The sequence below is a fragment of the Sapajus apella genome, unplaced genomic scaffold (genome assembly GCF_009761245.1).
Source record: "Sapajus apella isolate SASKATOON/1434 unplaced genomic scaffold, GSC_monkey_1.0 scaffold95, whole genome shotgun sequence".
NCBI lineage: Eukaryota > Metazoa > Chordata > Mammalia > Primates > Cebidae > Sapajus > Sapajus apella.
Window position 1 is genome coordinate 5,898,646 of NW_022437035.1, and position 15,624 is coordinate 5,914,269.

A 15,624-nucleotide genomic window follows, 5' to 3' on the forward strand; every position below is an offset into this window, starting at 1 on the left:
GAGGCTGAGGCAGGAGAATCACTTGAACCCAGGAGGCAGAGGTTGCAATAAGCCGAGATTATGCCATTGCATTCCAGCCTGGGCCATAAGAGTAAAACTCCATCTCAAATAAATAAATAAAACTTGGGGCCGGGCGCGGTGGCTCACGCCTGTAATCCCAGCACTTTGGGAGGCCGAGGCGGGTGGATCACGAGGTCAAGAGATCGAGACCATCCTGGTCAACATGGTGAAACCCCGTCTCTACTAAAAATACAAAAAATTAGCTGGGCATGGTGGTGCGTGCCTGTAATCCCAGCTACTCAGGAGGCTGAGGCAGGAGAATTGCCTGAACCCAGGAGGCGGAGGTTGCAGTGAGCCGAGATCGCACCACTGCACTCCAACCTGGGTAACATGAGTGAAACTCCTCTCAAATAAATAAATAAATAAAACTCTTTATTAGTATAGAAAAGTTTATACCTAAAGTGTGACTTGAAGCATTATTTATGACAGGAAAAAATGGAAAAAACCTAAAAGTCCAATAAAGAAATAATTTTATAAATTTTTCTATAGACTAGAATATACACTAGACTGTTACACAACCTCCTGAAATAATGTTTACAAAGCTTTATGCCACAGGTATACACTTACAGGTAAGGGAAAAGGCAAAATACAAAATTAGATTTATGGTACGAAAGATAAGGTTTTAGGCATTACAATTTCAAGGGGAGACCAGGCATGGTAACTCACACCTATCATCCCAGCACTTGGGGAGGCCAAGGTGGGAGGATCACTTGAAGCAAGGAGTTCAAGACCAGCCTGGGTAACAGAGCGAGAACCTGGCTCTACAAAAATAAAAATATTAGCGAGGTATGATGGTAGGCACTAATAGTCCTGGCTACTTGGGAGGCTGAGGCAGGAGGATTGCTTGAGCCCAGGAGGTCAAGGCTACAGTGAGTTATGATCATGCTACAGCACTCCAGCCTAAGCAATAGAGTGAAATGCCATCTCTTAAAAAAAAAAAAAAAAAAAAAAAGGGCCAGGCACAGTAGCTCATACTTGACACCTAACATTTTAGGAGGCTAAAGTGGGCAGATCATTTGAGGTTAGGAGTTTGAGATCACCCTAGCCAATGTGTAGCCAAACCTGTTTCTATAAAAAATACAAAAATTAGCTGGGCGTGGTGGTGCACACCTACCACCCAGCTACTCAGGAGGCTGGGGACTGAGAATTGCTTGAACCTGGGAGGCAGAGGTTGAAGCAAACTGAGATCACGCCACTGCACTCCAGCCTGGGTGACACAGTGAGACTCCACCTCAAAAAAAAAAAAGTCAGCCAGGTATGGTGGCTCACACCTGTAATCCCAGCACTTTGGGAGGCCAAGTCGGGTGGATCATGAGGTCAGGAGATCAAGGCCATACTGGCCAACATGGTGAAACGCCATCTCTACTAAAAACACAAAAATTAGCCAGGTGTGGTGGCATGTGCCTGTAGTCCCAGCTACTCAGGAAGCTGAGGCAGGAAAATCACTTGAACCCAAGAGGTGGAGGCTGCAGTAAGCTGAGATCATGCCACTGCCCTCCAGCCTGGCAACAAAGCGAGACTCCGTCTCAAAAAAAAAAAAAAATATATCATTGAGTAAGAAAACCAGTTCTTGGCCAGGTGCAGTGGCTCACGCCTGTAATCCTAGCACTTTGGGAGGCCGAGGTGGGTGGATCAGGATCACCTGAGGTCAGGAGTTCAAGACCAGCCTGGCCATCATGGTGAAAACCCATCCTGAAAAAAGAAAAAATTTTAATTTAAAAAGCCTTAAGTAATTGTAATTACAACCCCAATTCATCGACGATGAGGTTGGTGAAGTTTTAACCATTTTATGAATTAATCATAAAATGAGATTTGGTTTTAGAGACTATGCTGAGAATTCCACTGTGCTTTGCTGCCTTACCCTGGCTCACAACAAAGCAGTGACACTTTGTGGTTAAAAGGTCAGGAAGGAGAAAATGTAACCTTTTACGCTGCTCCAGCTCCCAGTCCAGGCGTGCCAGTGTTTGCTGGTGAGGGTCTCCCATGGTGACTTCAGCCTTGCTGATATCTGGTGGAGCCTCCTTATAAAACTCCTCTAAACTGACCAGATCAATTTCTTCATGCTTTGACCTATAGGCAAAAACATGACATCAAGCTGCTGTTCTCAAGAAACCAAACTATAGTTTAAGCAGGCCCAAAATTACCCCCACATATGTTGCTGAGCCCTGGTCTACAACTACTTTAGGATCTTGGAATCCAGACTTCTCTACAAGTGCTCACTAGTAGATGTTTCAGTGTGAAGGTAGCTGGTGACATGCCATAGGATCCTTATCCATGCTGTCCAACCTTTTTACCCATAAATTAGCTAAAGACCCGGAAGGGATTCTTATCAAATTTACAAATGTCTCCAAGCTAAGCAGGAGAGCTAAAAGCTAAAAAGTCAAAGAAAAACATTACAGCCTGGCTCTAGCCTGTCAGGTTGAAACCAAGACATGTCATTTAGCAGGAATAAATATAAAGGTCTGTACTTAAGTTCAAAACATAAGCTGCATAAGCACAGAATGGGGAAGACTCAGCATGGGGAAAATGGATGGAAAAAGATCTAGAGGCTTAAATTGTTGCATGCATAGTGATTTTTATGTATAAATGAAAAGAAATCCTGCCAGGCATGGTGGCTCATGCCTGTAATCCCAGCTCTTGGGGAGGCCAAGGCGGGTGGATCACCTGAGGTCAGGAGTTCAAGCCCAGCCTGACCAACATGGTGAAACCTCATCTCTACTAAAAATATAAAAATTAGCCGGGCATGGTGGCGCATGCCTGTAATTCCAATAGTTGGGAGGCAAAGGCAGGAGAATCATTTGAACCCAGGAGGCAGAGGTTGCAGTGAGCCAAGATTGCAACGCTGCACTCCAGCCTGGGCAATAGGGTGAGACTCTGTCTCAAAAAAAAAAAAAAAAAAGAAAAAAATCCAACCCTCTTTGCTGCATTAACATAGCTGAGTGCTAGGTCATGGTCAGATGATGGTAATAATAGCAGCAGCTGTCATTTATTAACAAGCACCCACTATATGTCATCCTTACCTCATTAAAGTCTCACAACAACTCTAACAGGTGGGGAGTTTTAATCTCCATTTTCCACTGAGATGGACACTTCTATTAGTAAGCAGCTTGCCCAGGGTCCATAGCTAGTGAGTGGCCAAGCTGAGATTTGAACCCAGGCTGTTAAACTCCAAGGTCTATGCTCGTTCCATGTGGCTGCCTGCCTCCCCACAGGCGCAAGTTCCACTCTATTTTGGGTTTATCAGTTTCTACTTGCGCAATGATTACAGACCAGTGCATCACGTTATTTTGTTTTTGATATCTTTTTAATTTTGAAATAGTTTAAGACTCCAAGAAGTTTCAAAAATAATATTGAGAATTTATTTCCTCCATGTACCCTTCACCCAAGTTCCCCCAACAATAATGTCTTATCTAACCACAATGTACATTGTAAAAACCAGGAATTGACAATGGTAGATATTATTAACTGAGGTACAGACCTGATGCAGATTTCGCCTCTCTTTGTATTTATTATTATGTGATGATTTTGTGGAGCAGATAAAAAAAGATGCCTCTCAAAAATCAGCATTAGGGCTGGGCACGGTGGCTCATGCCTGTAGTCCCAGCACTTTGGGAGGCCAACAAGGCAAGTGGATCATCTGAGGTCAGGAGTTCGATACCACCCTGGCCAACATGTCTTTACTAAAAATACAAAAATTAGCCAGACATGGTGGTTCACACCTGTAATTCCAGCTACTCAGGAATAGGTAGGAGAATTGTTTGAACCTAGGAGGTGGAGGTTGCAATGAACCAAGATCACCCCACCGCATTCCAGCCTGGGCAGAGCCAGCCAGACTGTCTTCCAAAAAAAAAAGGAAGAAAGAAAGAAAGAAGGAAAGAAAAATCAGCATCAGGCCAGGCGTGGTGGCTCATTCACACCTGTAATCTCAGCACTTTGGGAGGCTGAGCCAGATGGGGTATTTGCACCCAGGAGTTTGAGACTGGCCCAACATGGCAAAACCCCATCATTACTAAAAATACAAAAAATTAGCCAGAGGCCGGGCACAGTGGCTCACACCTATAATCCTAGTACTTTGGGAGGCCAAGGTGGGTAGATCGCGAAGTCAGGAGTTCAAGACCAGCTTGGCCAAGATGGTGAAACCCTGTCTCTACTAAAAATACAAAAATTAGCCAGGCGTGGTGGTGGGTGCCTGTAATCCCAGCTACTCAGGAGGCTGAGGCAGAGAATCACTTGAACGTGGGAGGCGGAGGTTGCAGTGAGCCGAGACCACACCACTGCACTCCAGCTTGGGCGACAGAGTGAGACTCCATCTCAAAAAAAAAAAAAAAAAAAAAAAAAAAAAAATTAGCCACGTGTGGGTGGTAGTGCATATCAGTTGTCCAGCTACTCAGAAGGCTGAAGTGGGAGGATCATCTGAACCCAGGAAGGCAAGGCTGTAGTGAGCCAGGATTGTGCCACTGCACCAGCCTGGGTAACAGGAGAGAGACCCTGGTTTTTTTTTTTTTTGTTTTTGTTTTTTTTATTTAAAGATGGGGTTTCACCATGATGGCCAGGCTAGTCTTGAATTCCTGACCTCAGGTGATCCACCCACCTCGGCCTCCCAAAGTGCTAGGATTACAGGCGTGAGCCACTGCGCCCGGCCGAGACCCTGTTTAAAACAACAACAACAACAAAACAAACAAAATTATCAGCATCATGATTATTAAAAATATTCTGGACCCAATGTCTAATGGGCTCCCTACACATGTCAAGTTTGTTGCAGATAAAAGCTGCTTTCAGTTTGCATAAACAGGTCTGATCAAGTGAGAACACTGTCCCTGCTCTTCCCCTGTTTACTCCTTCCTCCTTCTCATCTCTCAGTTTGGTTTTGAGGAAGGACACCGACAAACTGTAGTGTCTTCACCTGAAGGCAGGTAAGCAGCAAGAAATTCAGGTTCCAAAGAATAAAATCCATTTGCCATTTGCAGAAATGAATTGCTGGGACCACAGAAAGGAAAACTGGGCCAAAAGGTTATAAGGATGTGATTGGAAGTGAGCTGCTCCCATACAATGTGTCCAGGAATCAAACTGGTAAAGACCCCTGATAGGGAGAGGGGCCTGCTTTTTATCAAGTGGAGAGCTCAAAACTCAAAAGGGTCAGAGAGGCTTCTGAGGTTCTTTATGCAGCCTGAAACCACTGCTTGCAATTCTCCCACATTCACCCTTTAATTTGCCCTTCTCCCAGATCCTACAGTTTTCCAAGTTCATCAGATTTATTTTTAAAGAGGTAGACCTAGGCTGGGTATGGTGGCTCACGCCTATAATCCCAGCTCTTTGGGAGGCTAAGGCAGGAGGATCACCTGAGGTCAGGCATTCGAGACCAGCCTGGCTAACATTGTGAAACCCTATCTCTACTAAAAACACAAAAATTAGCCGGGCGTGGTGGCAGGTGCCTGTAATCCCAGCTACTCAGGGGGCTGCGGCAGGAGAATCACTTGAACCTGGGAAGCAGTGGTTGCAGTGAGCTGAGACTGTGCCACTGCACTCCAGCCTGGGTGACGGAGCAAAGACTCCATCTAAAAAAAAAAAAAAAAAAAAAAAGGCCGGGCGCGGTGGCTCAAGCCTGTAATCCCAGCACTTTGGGAGGCCGAGGCGGGTGGATCACGAGGTCAAGACATCGAGACCGTCCTGGTCAACACGGTGAAACCCCGTCTCTACTAAAAAAAATACAAAAAATTAGCTGGGCATGGTGGCGCGTGCCTGTAATCCCAGCTACTCAGGAGGCTGAGGCAGGAGAATTGCCTGAACCCAGGAGGCAGAGGTTGCGGTGAGCCGAGATCGCGCCATTGCACTCCAGCCTGGGTAACATGAGTGAAACTCCGTCTCAAAAAAAAAAAAAAAGATAGACTTACAGTGAGCTATATGGGGAAAAAGCAGTTACCTAGAGACCACATGTACCAAAGCCCTGTCCTCCCAAACTCACTTAAACTCCAAACATTTGGTGATCTCCTTCTGTAGGTGCATCACCTCATACAACAGGTTCTGGAGCTGCAGGTGATAGGCATCTACTTTCTGCTTAGCCTGAAAGGAGGATAAGATCAGAGGTGAGCAGGGCAAGTCAGGATAGGGCAGAGGAGTGGGTCAGCAAACTAAGAGAAGGTGTAAAGGGGATAAAGAAGGGGATGGGGCCAGGTGTGGTGGCTCACCCCTGTAATCCCAGCACTTTGGAAAGCCAAGGTGGGCAGATCACTTGAGCTCAGGAGTTTGAGATCAGCCTGGCCAACATGGTGAAACCCTGTCTCTACTTAAAAATACAAAAATTGGCCAGGTGTGGTGGTTCACGTCTATAATTCCAGCACTTTGAGAGGCTGAGGCAGGTGGATCACCTGAGGTTGGGAGTTCGAGGCCAGCCTAACCAACATGGAGAAACTGTCTCTACCAAAAAAAATACAAAATTAGCTGGGTGTGGTGGCACATGCCTGTAATCCCAGCTACTTGGGAGGCTGAGGCAGGAGAATTGCTTGAACCTAGGAGGCAGAGGTTGTGGTAAGCCGAGATTGGCCACTGCAAACCAGCCTGGGCAACAAGAGTGAAGCTCCATCTCCAGAAAAAAAAAAAAAGAGAAAAAAAAATTAGCCTGGCATGGTGGTGGCAGGCGTCTGTAATCCCAACTACTTGGGAGGATGAGGCAGGAGAATCGCTTGAACCCAGGAGGCAAGCAGAGATCATGCCATCCAGCCTGGGTGACAGAATGAGACTCTGTCTCAAAAAAAAAAAAAAAGCAGGGTTGGGGGGCGGATGGGGAGGAGAGAAAAGGAAGGGCTAATTCAACCTTTTAACTCCTACCTCATGGGTCTGATCTCTTCCTTTCTTCAACCTGATGTGGGCTAATCGGTTAAGCTTTTTCAAAGTCATGAAATGCACACAGCTCTGGATCCTCCGTTCTTCGATTTCAATTGCCTGTGGGCAAAGAAAATAGTAAAGCCCACTGACAACAGGGGCTGGGTCAGCTTCCTTCAGTCCGCTGCCACTGACCCATCCTCATCTGGAGCCAAAACAGGCACCAGAAGGAGCTCAGAACCATGAGAAAAGTCATGAGGAAAATAGAGGGATGACTGAATAAGGAAAATGCTTAAGAATCCTGGGCAAAAAAAAACAATTTCTCCGCCGGGCGTGGTGGCTCAAGCCTGTAATCCCAGCACTTTGGGAGGCCGAGGCGGGTGGATCACGAGGTCAAGAGATCGAGACCATCCTGGTCAACACGGTGAAACCCCGTCTCTACTAAAAATACAAAAAATTAGCTGGGCATGGTGGCGCGTGCCTGTAGTCCCAGCTACTCAGGAGGCTGAGGCAGGAGAATTGCCTGAACCCAGGAGGCGGAGGTTGCGGTGAGCCGAGATCGCGCCATTGCACTCCAGCCTGGGTAACAAGAGCGAAACTCTGTCTCAAAAAAACAAACAAACAAAAAAAAAAAAACAATTTCTCCTTGGACTAGAGTAACAGGAATTGAAGATGGAGTAAGGGCAGTCAATGCACAATCTGTCTCTACAGGTCCTACACAGAGATCCCAGCAATAGTAACATCTTGCCATAAAATTTGACCTCTATAAATAACATTACAGGGTAATTTAAATGCAAAATAACAGAATTATAGCCATAAAGTTTGGCTACAACAGATTGAATGCAATGATCGTAACAAAACTTGCCAGCATAAGCAAATACGTGAGATTCCTGGAAAAAAAAAAAAGGATTTTAAAAAACTTATCGAGTTATTAGTCACATTAATTTCTCTGCCTCTAAAATCTCATTTATTCATTTAATATTAATGATAATTTCATTTTTGGTCTCTACAATTTACTGGTACATATCAATCTTTGTATCAAGGAAATTTATAAGTACCACCATTTCTCAACACCTAGCGAAATGCCTGGCACTTAATAAACATTAATTGGATGAATGATCAAATTAGGGAAAAAAATTAATTATCCTGTACTTTCATTACTGCAATTAGTGACTGAGTGGTGATGAGACGTTCCAATAAATTAATAGGTTTTGGGAGCCCTGAGTCTCCAACCGCCTGATCCTGGCTAGGAGAGAAGACCAAGATCTGGAAGGGCTCTGGTACATACAAGAAGAGCCTCATCTAAGCAGACTCACCAGGTTCATGGCCACCTGGTCCCACTCCTTACCACATCCTTGCCACCCCTGCTCTTCAGGTCTTGGATCTCAGCCATCAGCCTCTGTAGCTCCTGGCAGGTGTACTTGTATAACTCATAGTCTCTGCCAGGGTCCCGCAGATCCACCTCGGCCTCCTCACTGTAGTATTTACCTTCCTGCAGAGGCAAGGATAAAGGCTCTGTGTGCATGTGATAAAAGTCTTCTGTTGGGATCAGGGACAGTTGGCTGACATCTCGTTAGATTAAAACAGTAAAAATGAAGCCCCAGTCAGGTCTCTAAAAGATCTGGTCCTTAAATCAAATATTTTTCTTCTCTTCAAAATAGAAACCTCTTTTGCTCTTTCTGATTGCAGAGTAATGCATGCCTGGTGTCAAAGATTCAGAATACACAGAGGAGTATCAAAAAGAAAATGGAAAAATTGCCTATAATTTCACTTCTCAGCCCGAAACACCACCACTGTGAAGACTGTGGATAAATAAACATTTTATTGATAAACAAAATGAGCTCATATCATCCATGTTGTTAAGTGCAACTTCCCATCTGTATTAGTCCATTTTCGAGCTGCTGACAAAGACACACCTGAAACTGGGAATAAAAAGGGGTTTAATTGGACTTACAGTTCCACATGGCTGGGGAGGCCTCAGAATCATGGCGGGAGGTGAAAGGCATTTTTTTTTTTTTGGAGACAAGAGTCTCACTCTGTCCCCCAAGCTGGAGTGCAGTGGCACGATCTCAGCTCACTGCAACCTCCAGAAAGGCACTTCTTATATGGCAGCCGCAAGAGAAACATGAGGAGGGTACAGTCTCCCTCCTGACTGCTTTCACAGGCTGGTGTTGAGTGTCTGCGGCCTTTCCAGGTACACGGTGCAAACCATTGGTGGATCTACCATTCTGGGGTGTAGAGGACAATGGCTCTCTTTTCACAGCTCCACTAGGCAGTGCCTCAGTAGGGACTCTGTGTGGGGGCTCCAATCCCACATTTCCCTTCTGCACTGCCCTCCATAAGGGCAAAAGTTTGCTGCAGGAGTGAACTTTTCCATATATCCAGGCATTTCTATACATCTTCTGAAATCTAGGCAGCATCCAGGCATTTCCATACATCTTCTGAAATCTAGGCAGAGGTTCCCAAATCTCAGTTCTTGACTTCTGTGCACCCACAGGTTCAACACCACATGGAAGCTGCCAAGGCTTGGGGCTTCCAGCCTCTGAAGCCACAGCCCAAGCTCTACATTGGCCATTTTCAGCCATGCCACTCAGTGACTGGGACACAGGGCATCAAGTCCCTAAGCTGCACACAGCACAGGGACCCTGAGTCCAGCCCAATCACTTTTTCCTCCTGGGTCTCCAGGAGGAAAAGCCTATGATGGGAGGGGCAGCTGTGAAGGTCTCTAACATGGACTGGAGACATTTTCCCCATGGTCTTGGGGATTAATATTAGGCTCCCTGCTACTGATCCAAATTTCTGCAGCCAACCTGAACTTCTCAAAAAAAAAAAAAAGGTTTTTTTTTTTTTTTTTTTGGGGGGGGGGCCCCCCTTGTTCCTCAGAATGGAGTTCAGTGGCACAGTCTCAGCTCACTGCAACCTCCAACTCTGGGTTCAAGCAATTCTCCCTGCCTCAGCCTCCCAAGTAGCTGGGATTACAGGTGTCTGCCACTACGCCCAGCTAATTTTTTGTAATTCTAGTAAAGACAGGGTGCCATGTTGGCCAGGTCTCGAAATCCTGACCTCAGGCAATCTGTCCACTTCGGCCTCCCAAAGTGCTGGGATTACAGGCACGAGCCACCACACCCGGCCAAAAAAAAAAATTTTTTTTTTTTAAATAGCCAAGTCATAAATGAAGTTGACAGATTCACGGATAGAGAAACAGAGAAAAGTAAGAAAAGAACCTGCCAACTAGATGAGCTGTCAGGCCACAAGAGGTTGCGTGGTCATGTGGTTCTGGTATTGTCTCAGCAGCACACTCAGGGATTCAACATATCTGAAGTTCCAGTGCCATGCTGCAGATGGACTGCCTTCTTCTGACCATCAGGAAAGCTGGAGACACATATCATACTGGAATACATTTTCTGTGCAGGTACTAACCATGTCTAATACAGGCTTGTCAGTTTTGGAGATGCTGCAGTTAAACCAGATGCAGACACTCAGGTTTTGTGGAGAAATGGGAACCCCAGTCACCTGATCAAGTAGAAGCCACCAAAAAGTTGCCCCTGGTAGATGTAACCCCGAGCTGCTGCAAACCCACAGCCAAGTGCTTGGCCATGAGATGTAATTTCTCAGCAGCAAGGCAGCCCTGACTGATCTCACCTGCTCAGTGTCAGATCGATTCCGCTTTCCTTCAGCTGGGGCTCCATCACTTCTGATCACTTTGGGCTTCCGTTTTTTGCTTGATTCTGATGACATGGTTGTTCCTTGATGTCAAGAGGAAACAGCAGAGACCTGTTAGGAGAAGAAAGCTTTTGAGATTCTTCTGGAGTCATAACACTGAAGTAGAACTAGCAGTTCTGGCCCTTACAGATTTTGTAACTCAAGAAAAGTCATTTAACCCCTCAAAGCCTCAATTTAACCCTCTGTAATACAAAACAGGGACTCATCCCTCACCCTGTCCAAAATAAACTCTACCACCTTATTTTAAAAAGGCATCACCACCCACCCCACTGATCTCAGAATCACCATCTTCAACCTCTCCCTTCCCTGCCTCTACCCATATCCTGCTCCATACTCACCACAGAGGAGACCAGCATTCAAGTGTTCACCCAGCTATCCGGCATCATGTGTCTCTCCATCTCAACACCCTAGGCCAGGCCCTCCACATTCCTCTCCAGGACTACTCTAACAGTGTTGCCCAACAATACTGTCTAAATTCTCTTTCTTAAAAAAGACTGGCAGGGCACAGTGGTTCACGCCTGTAATTCCAGCACTTTGGAAGGCCAAGGCGGATGGATCACCTGAGGTCAGGGGTTTGAGACCAGCCTGGCCAACATCGTGAAACCCCATCTCTACTACAAATACAAAAATTAGCCGGGCGTGGTGGCGTATGTCTATAGTCCCAGCTACTAGGGGGGCTGAGGCAGGGGAATGCCTTGAACCCGGGAGGCGGAGGTAACAGTGAGCCAAGATCACACCACTGCTCTCCAGCCTGGGCGACAGAGCAAGACTCCATCTCAAGGAAAAAAAGAAAAAAAAAGACCAACCTAATTAATGCCTTTCCTGTTTCAAAACCTTTGCTGGCTCTTTATAATGTGCTGAATGATATCCACATTCCCTGACCTGTCATAAAGACCCTTGATGGTTTGTCCCCAACCCACCTCCCCAACTGCATTTCTTGCATTCCTATTCCTACTGACCTTCCCACTGTCCCCAACCTCTGCTCCTAGCTGCAACCGCACCCTGCATTCCCAGTTCCCCAAACACTCCACGTCCTTTCCCCTGCTGGCAAAGATCTTCCTTTTCCTCCCCATTTCCTTCAAGACTAAGCAATGTTCATCTGCTCTAGGAAGTCTGTCAGGTCTCCCCAAAGCACTCTTTTGGCTACTTTGGGTATACTATCAGGGAATTTATTTCTACGAATCATTTACCTGTCTTCCCACCTAGATTGTGAGCTCTACCCTCTTCCCCATGAGCCTGGCAGAGTGCTCCATAAATTAGTATCAAAAATCCTTGATCTAGCATTTAAAACCACTCCTAATATTACTGTGCTCACTGTGTGCTGGGCCTTGATCTAAGAACTTTAAGGGTATGTTCTCATTTGCTTCTTACAACAAACTTTTCAGATAAGAACGACCACCACTTTACAGATGACAAAACTGAGGCTTGCAGGGGGAATTACTTGTCCAAGATCACATGGTTAGTATGCTAAAATCTGGGTCTAGCTAATCAATACCATATTGGTGCTCTTAACTACACTGTTATGCCTCCTAGTCCTGCCAGCATCTCATCTAGTAATGCCATCGACTCCCAGGTTGATCCTAGAATTTAAAGAATAGAACCTACGTTTCATGGGCCACAAAGTATCCTCCCTTGTTGCCTAACCACAGCCTCCTGAGGTGGGCAGCACTGTCCCCTTTACCCTAATCCATCTTGCTCTGTCACCCAAGCTGGAGTGCAGTGGCACAATCATCACTCACTGCAGCTTTGACCTCACTGACTTGAGGGAGCCAAAAGTCTGTCATGGTAAAAGTCAGAGAGCCCCAAGGCTGGACATGGTAGCTCACGCCTATAATCCCAGTGCTTTGGGAGGCTGAGGTGGGCGAATCACCTAAGGTCAAGAGTTCAAGACCAGCCTGGCCAACATGATGAAACCCCGTCTCTACAAAAATTACAAAAATTAGCCAGGCATGATGATGGGCGCCTGTAATCCCAGCTATTCAGGAGGCTGAGAGGGGAGAATCGCTTGAATCTGGGAGGTGGAGGCTGAGTGAGCCAAGATCGTGCTGTTGCACTCCAGACTGGGCGACAGAGCAAGACTCATCTCAAAAAAAAAAAAAAAAGTCAGAGAACCCTGAACTAGAATCTCCATTCTACTCTTTTATGGCTATGAGTCCCGAGACAAGTTACTTCCCTTTTCTCTGGGTCTGATTCCTCACAAATCAAATGAGAATAACCGTCCCTACCACAGGGGTTGTTGTGGGCTTTAACACAGGAGGCATTCCATTGGGGAAGGTGATGAAGATGACCTGGGATTGTGGCTTCAGATGATACATAGGTGATCTTAAATAATGCTGAACACCTAAGGAGAAAGTTAATCCCTTTTCGATTCTTTTTTGAAACTTCTGCTTGCTTCAAGGAGAATATCTCAGTTCCCTAATTTGACTTTAACATCTATGAACAGGCCGGGCGCGGTGGCTCACACCTGTAATCCCCAGCACTTAGGGAGGCCAAAGCAGTTGGATAACCTGAGGTCAGGAGTTTGAGACCAGCCTGACCAATAAGGAGAAACCCTGTCTCTACTAAAAATACAAAATTAGCTGGGTGTGGTAGCAGGTGCCTGCAATCCCAGCTACTTGGGAGGCTGAAGCAGGAAATCCCTTGAATCCAGGATGCAGAGGTTGCAGCGAGCTGAGATCACACCACTGCACTCCAGCCTGGCAACAAGAGCAAAACTACGTCTAAAAAAACAAAACAAAACAAAACAGGCTGGGCATGGTGGCTCACACCTGTAATCCCAGCACTTTAGGAGGCTGAGGCAGGAGGATCATGAGGTCAGGAGTTCAAAACCAGCCTGGTCAAAAGATGGTGAAACCCTATCTGGATTAAAAATACAAAAATTAGCCCGGCATGGTGGCGGGTGCCTGCAATCCCAGCTACTTGGGGGGCTGAGGCAGAGAATAGATTGAACCTGGGAATCGCTTGAACCTGGGAGGCAGAGGTTGCAGTGAGCCACTGCAACTCGAGCCACTGCACTCGAGCCTGGGCAACAGAGCTGGACTCTGTCTCAAAAAAAGGAGGTTGCAATAAGCCCAGATCACAACACTTCACTCCAGACGGGCTGACAAAGTGAGATTCACTCTCAACAACAACAAAAAGTGACTGGGGCCCAGCACATAACTCACACCTGTCATCCCAACACTTTGGGAAACCAAGGCAAGCAGAAGCAGAGGTAAGAGAATCACTTGAGCCCGGGAGTTCAAGATCAGAGTGGGCAACAGAGTGAGACCCTATCTTTACAAAAAGCTTAAAAATTAGCCCAGTGTGGTGGCGCACACCTGTGGTCCCAAGCTACTCTGGAGGCTGTGGTGGGAGGACGGCTTGAGCCCACAAGTTCCAGGTTGCAGCGAGCTATGATGGCGCCACTGCACTCAATCTTGGCAACAGAGACCCCGTTTCAAAAAACCATTTGGGGCCGGGCGCGGTGGTTCACTCCTGTAATCCCAGCACTTTGGGACGCCGAAGCAGGCGGATCACCTGAGGTCGGGAGTTCAAGACCAGCCTGACCAACACGGTGAAGCCCTGTCTCTACCAAAAATACAAAATTAGCCGGGCGTGGTGGCACATGCCTGTAGTCCCAGCTACTCGGGAGGCTGAGGCAGGAGAATCGCTTGAACCCGGGAGGCAGAGGTTGCGGTGAGCCGAAATCCGGCCATTGCACTCCAGCCTGGGCAACAAGAAACTCCTTCTCAAAAATAAATAAATAAATAAATAGGACTGGATTAAAATTTTTTAGTAAAAGGTAGTACAGGTGTTAAGTTACACAAAGACTGGACCTGAAAGGCTTAAGTGTGGGAAATTCTGACTTTCAAAAGACAGCAGAGTGCTTGGCACACAGAAGAGCACAATATGTATGACTTGTTACCATCACCACCACCACTACCCCCATCAGGCTACATTATCACCATCAAAAAAAAAAGAGGCTCGAACTTGAGGCCTGAAGATGCTGCAGCGAACATTTTTCGGATGAGGTAACCGCGCAGCGCCCAGCGGCCGGGGACCGAGTAGTGAGGGAAAAGAAGTTGGCTCAGACCTCAACCCAGGGGCGCCCTTCAGGCGATCAGCACCTCAGCCCCGGAGCGCCCGGCCCCGCCCCACCTCCCAGCCCCGCTGCCTGAGTCCGCTACTCACCTCACAGCTCCACGAACCTGGGACTGGGAACAAGCCGCTTCCGGAGGCGGAGCAAAGGCGGCCCGCGCACCATAGAGAAGCGGAAGTAAGGAAGGGGCGGCCGACCGGAGGTGAGGCGTGGAGGCCGGAAGTGGAACATGGAGGCCTACGAGTGAGGTGGGGGCCTCGTGAGGCTTGCGGCTGGGTGACAGGCCAGCTAGTAGGCGACGGGTCCCATCAGGCCAACAACCCCACACTGACTTCTCAAATTGGGAAACTTAGGCTGTAAAGACAAAGACACTTGCCTCGTTCACTGTCCCCAGGACCTAAGGCCGTGCCCAGCAACTAGTGGGCGCTCCACCAAGTAGTTGAATGAATGTTATGTCCAACATAACACGAAAGAACCTGGTAGCGGGTGGGAAGATTTGGGCCCTGGAGGATTTGTCTCCATAACCTCGATTCTTCCTTGCTGCTTAATTACTATTTTGACCACCATATGCCACATTAGTGAAGGCAATAAGTCAGGAAGGGCATTAACTTCATTTTACACTTGGTTTTTTGAAGAGTACGTCACTAGTTTCTCCCATTTTATCCCCGACTTACCCAGGACAGAGAGTCACAACTTATGCAGTATTTGAAAGCTTCAAGTATTTTCTACCCCTGGTATGAACTCTATAATAGAGTCCAGGATTTTTTCGTGTAAATTCTACTTACCTGGAGCTATTACCGTGTGGCCCAAATCCCTGGTTGTACAGGGCCAGTTCTGTCTCCTTCCCTGGAGCAAGGAGGAAAATACTGTTGTTTTTTTTTTTTTTTTTTTTTTTTTTTGAGACAGAGTTTTGCTTTCTTGCCCAGGCTAAGTGCAGTGGAGTG

General features: G+C 46.8%; 1 protein-coding gene across 4 annotated transcripts in view; it reads right to left on the minus strand.

The window, feature by feature from the left end:
* Nucleotides 1-14,865, minus strand: part of THOC5 (THO complex 5) — a 42,705-nt gene extending 27,840 nt beyond the window's left edge. For 2 of the 4 annotated variants that reach the window (XM_032256791.1, XM_032256790.1), the window contains exons 1-7: nt 14,773-14,865; nt 12,828-12,943; nt 10,522-10,626; nt 8,228-8,371; nt 6,886-6,999; nt 6,023-6,120; nt 1,984-2,130 (exon numbers count right to left, since the gene is read on the minus strand). In XM_032256791.1, the coding sequence (XP_032112682.1) occupies nt 1,984-2,130; nt 6,023-6,120; nt 6,886-6,999; nt 8,228-8,371; nt 10,522-10,626; nt 12,828-12,917 (698 nt within the window). In that variant the 5' untranslated portion in view covers nt 12,918-12,943; nt 14,773-14,865. Of the gene's footprint in view, nt 1-1,983; nt 2,131-6,022; nt 6,121-6,885; nt 7,000-8,227; nt 8,372-10,521; nt 10,654-12,827; nt 12,944-14,772 lie in introns of those variants that run through there. The other 2 variants (XM_032256793.1, XM_032256792.1) reach the window with 2 other exon arrangements.
* Nucleotides 14,866-15,624: the final 759 nt, after the last annotated feature.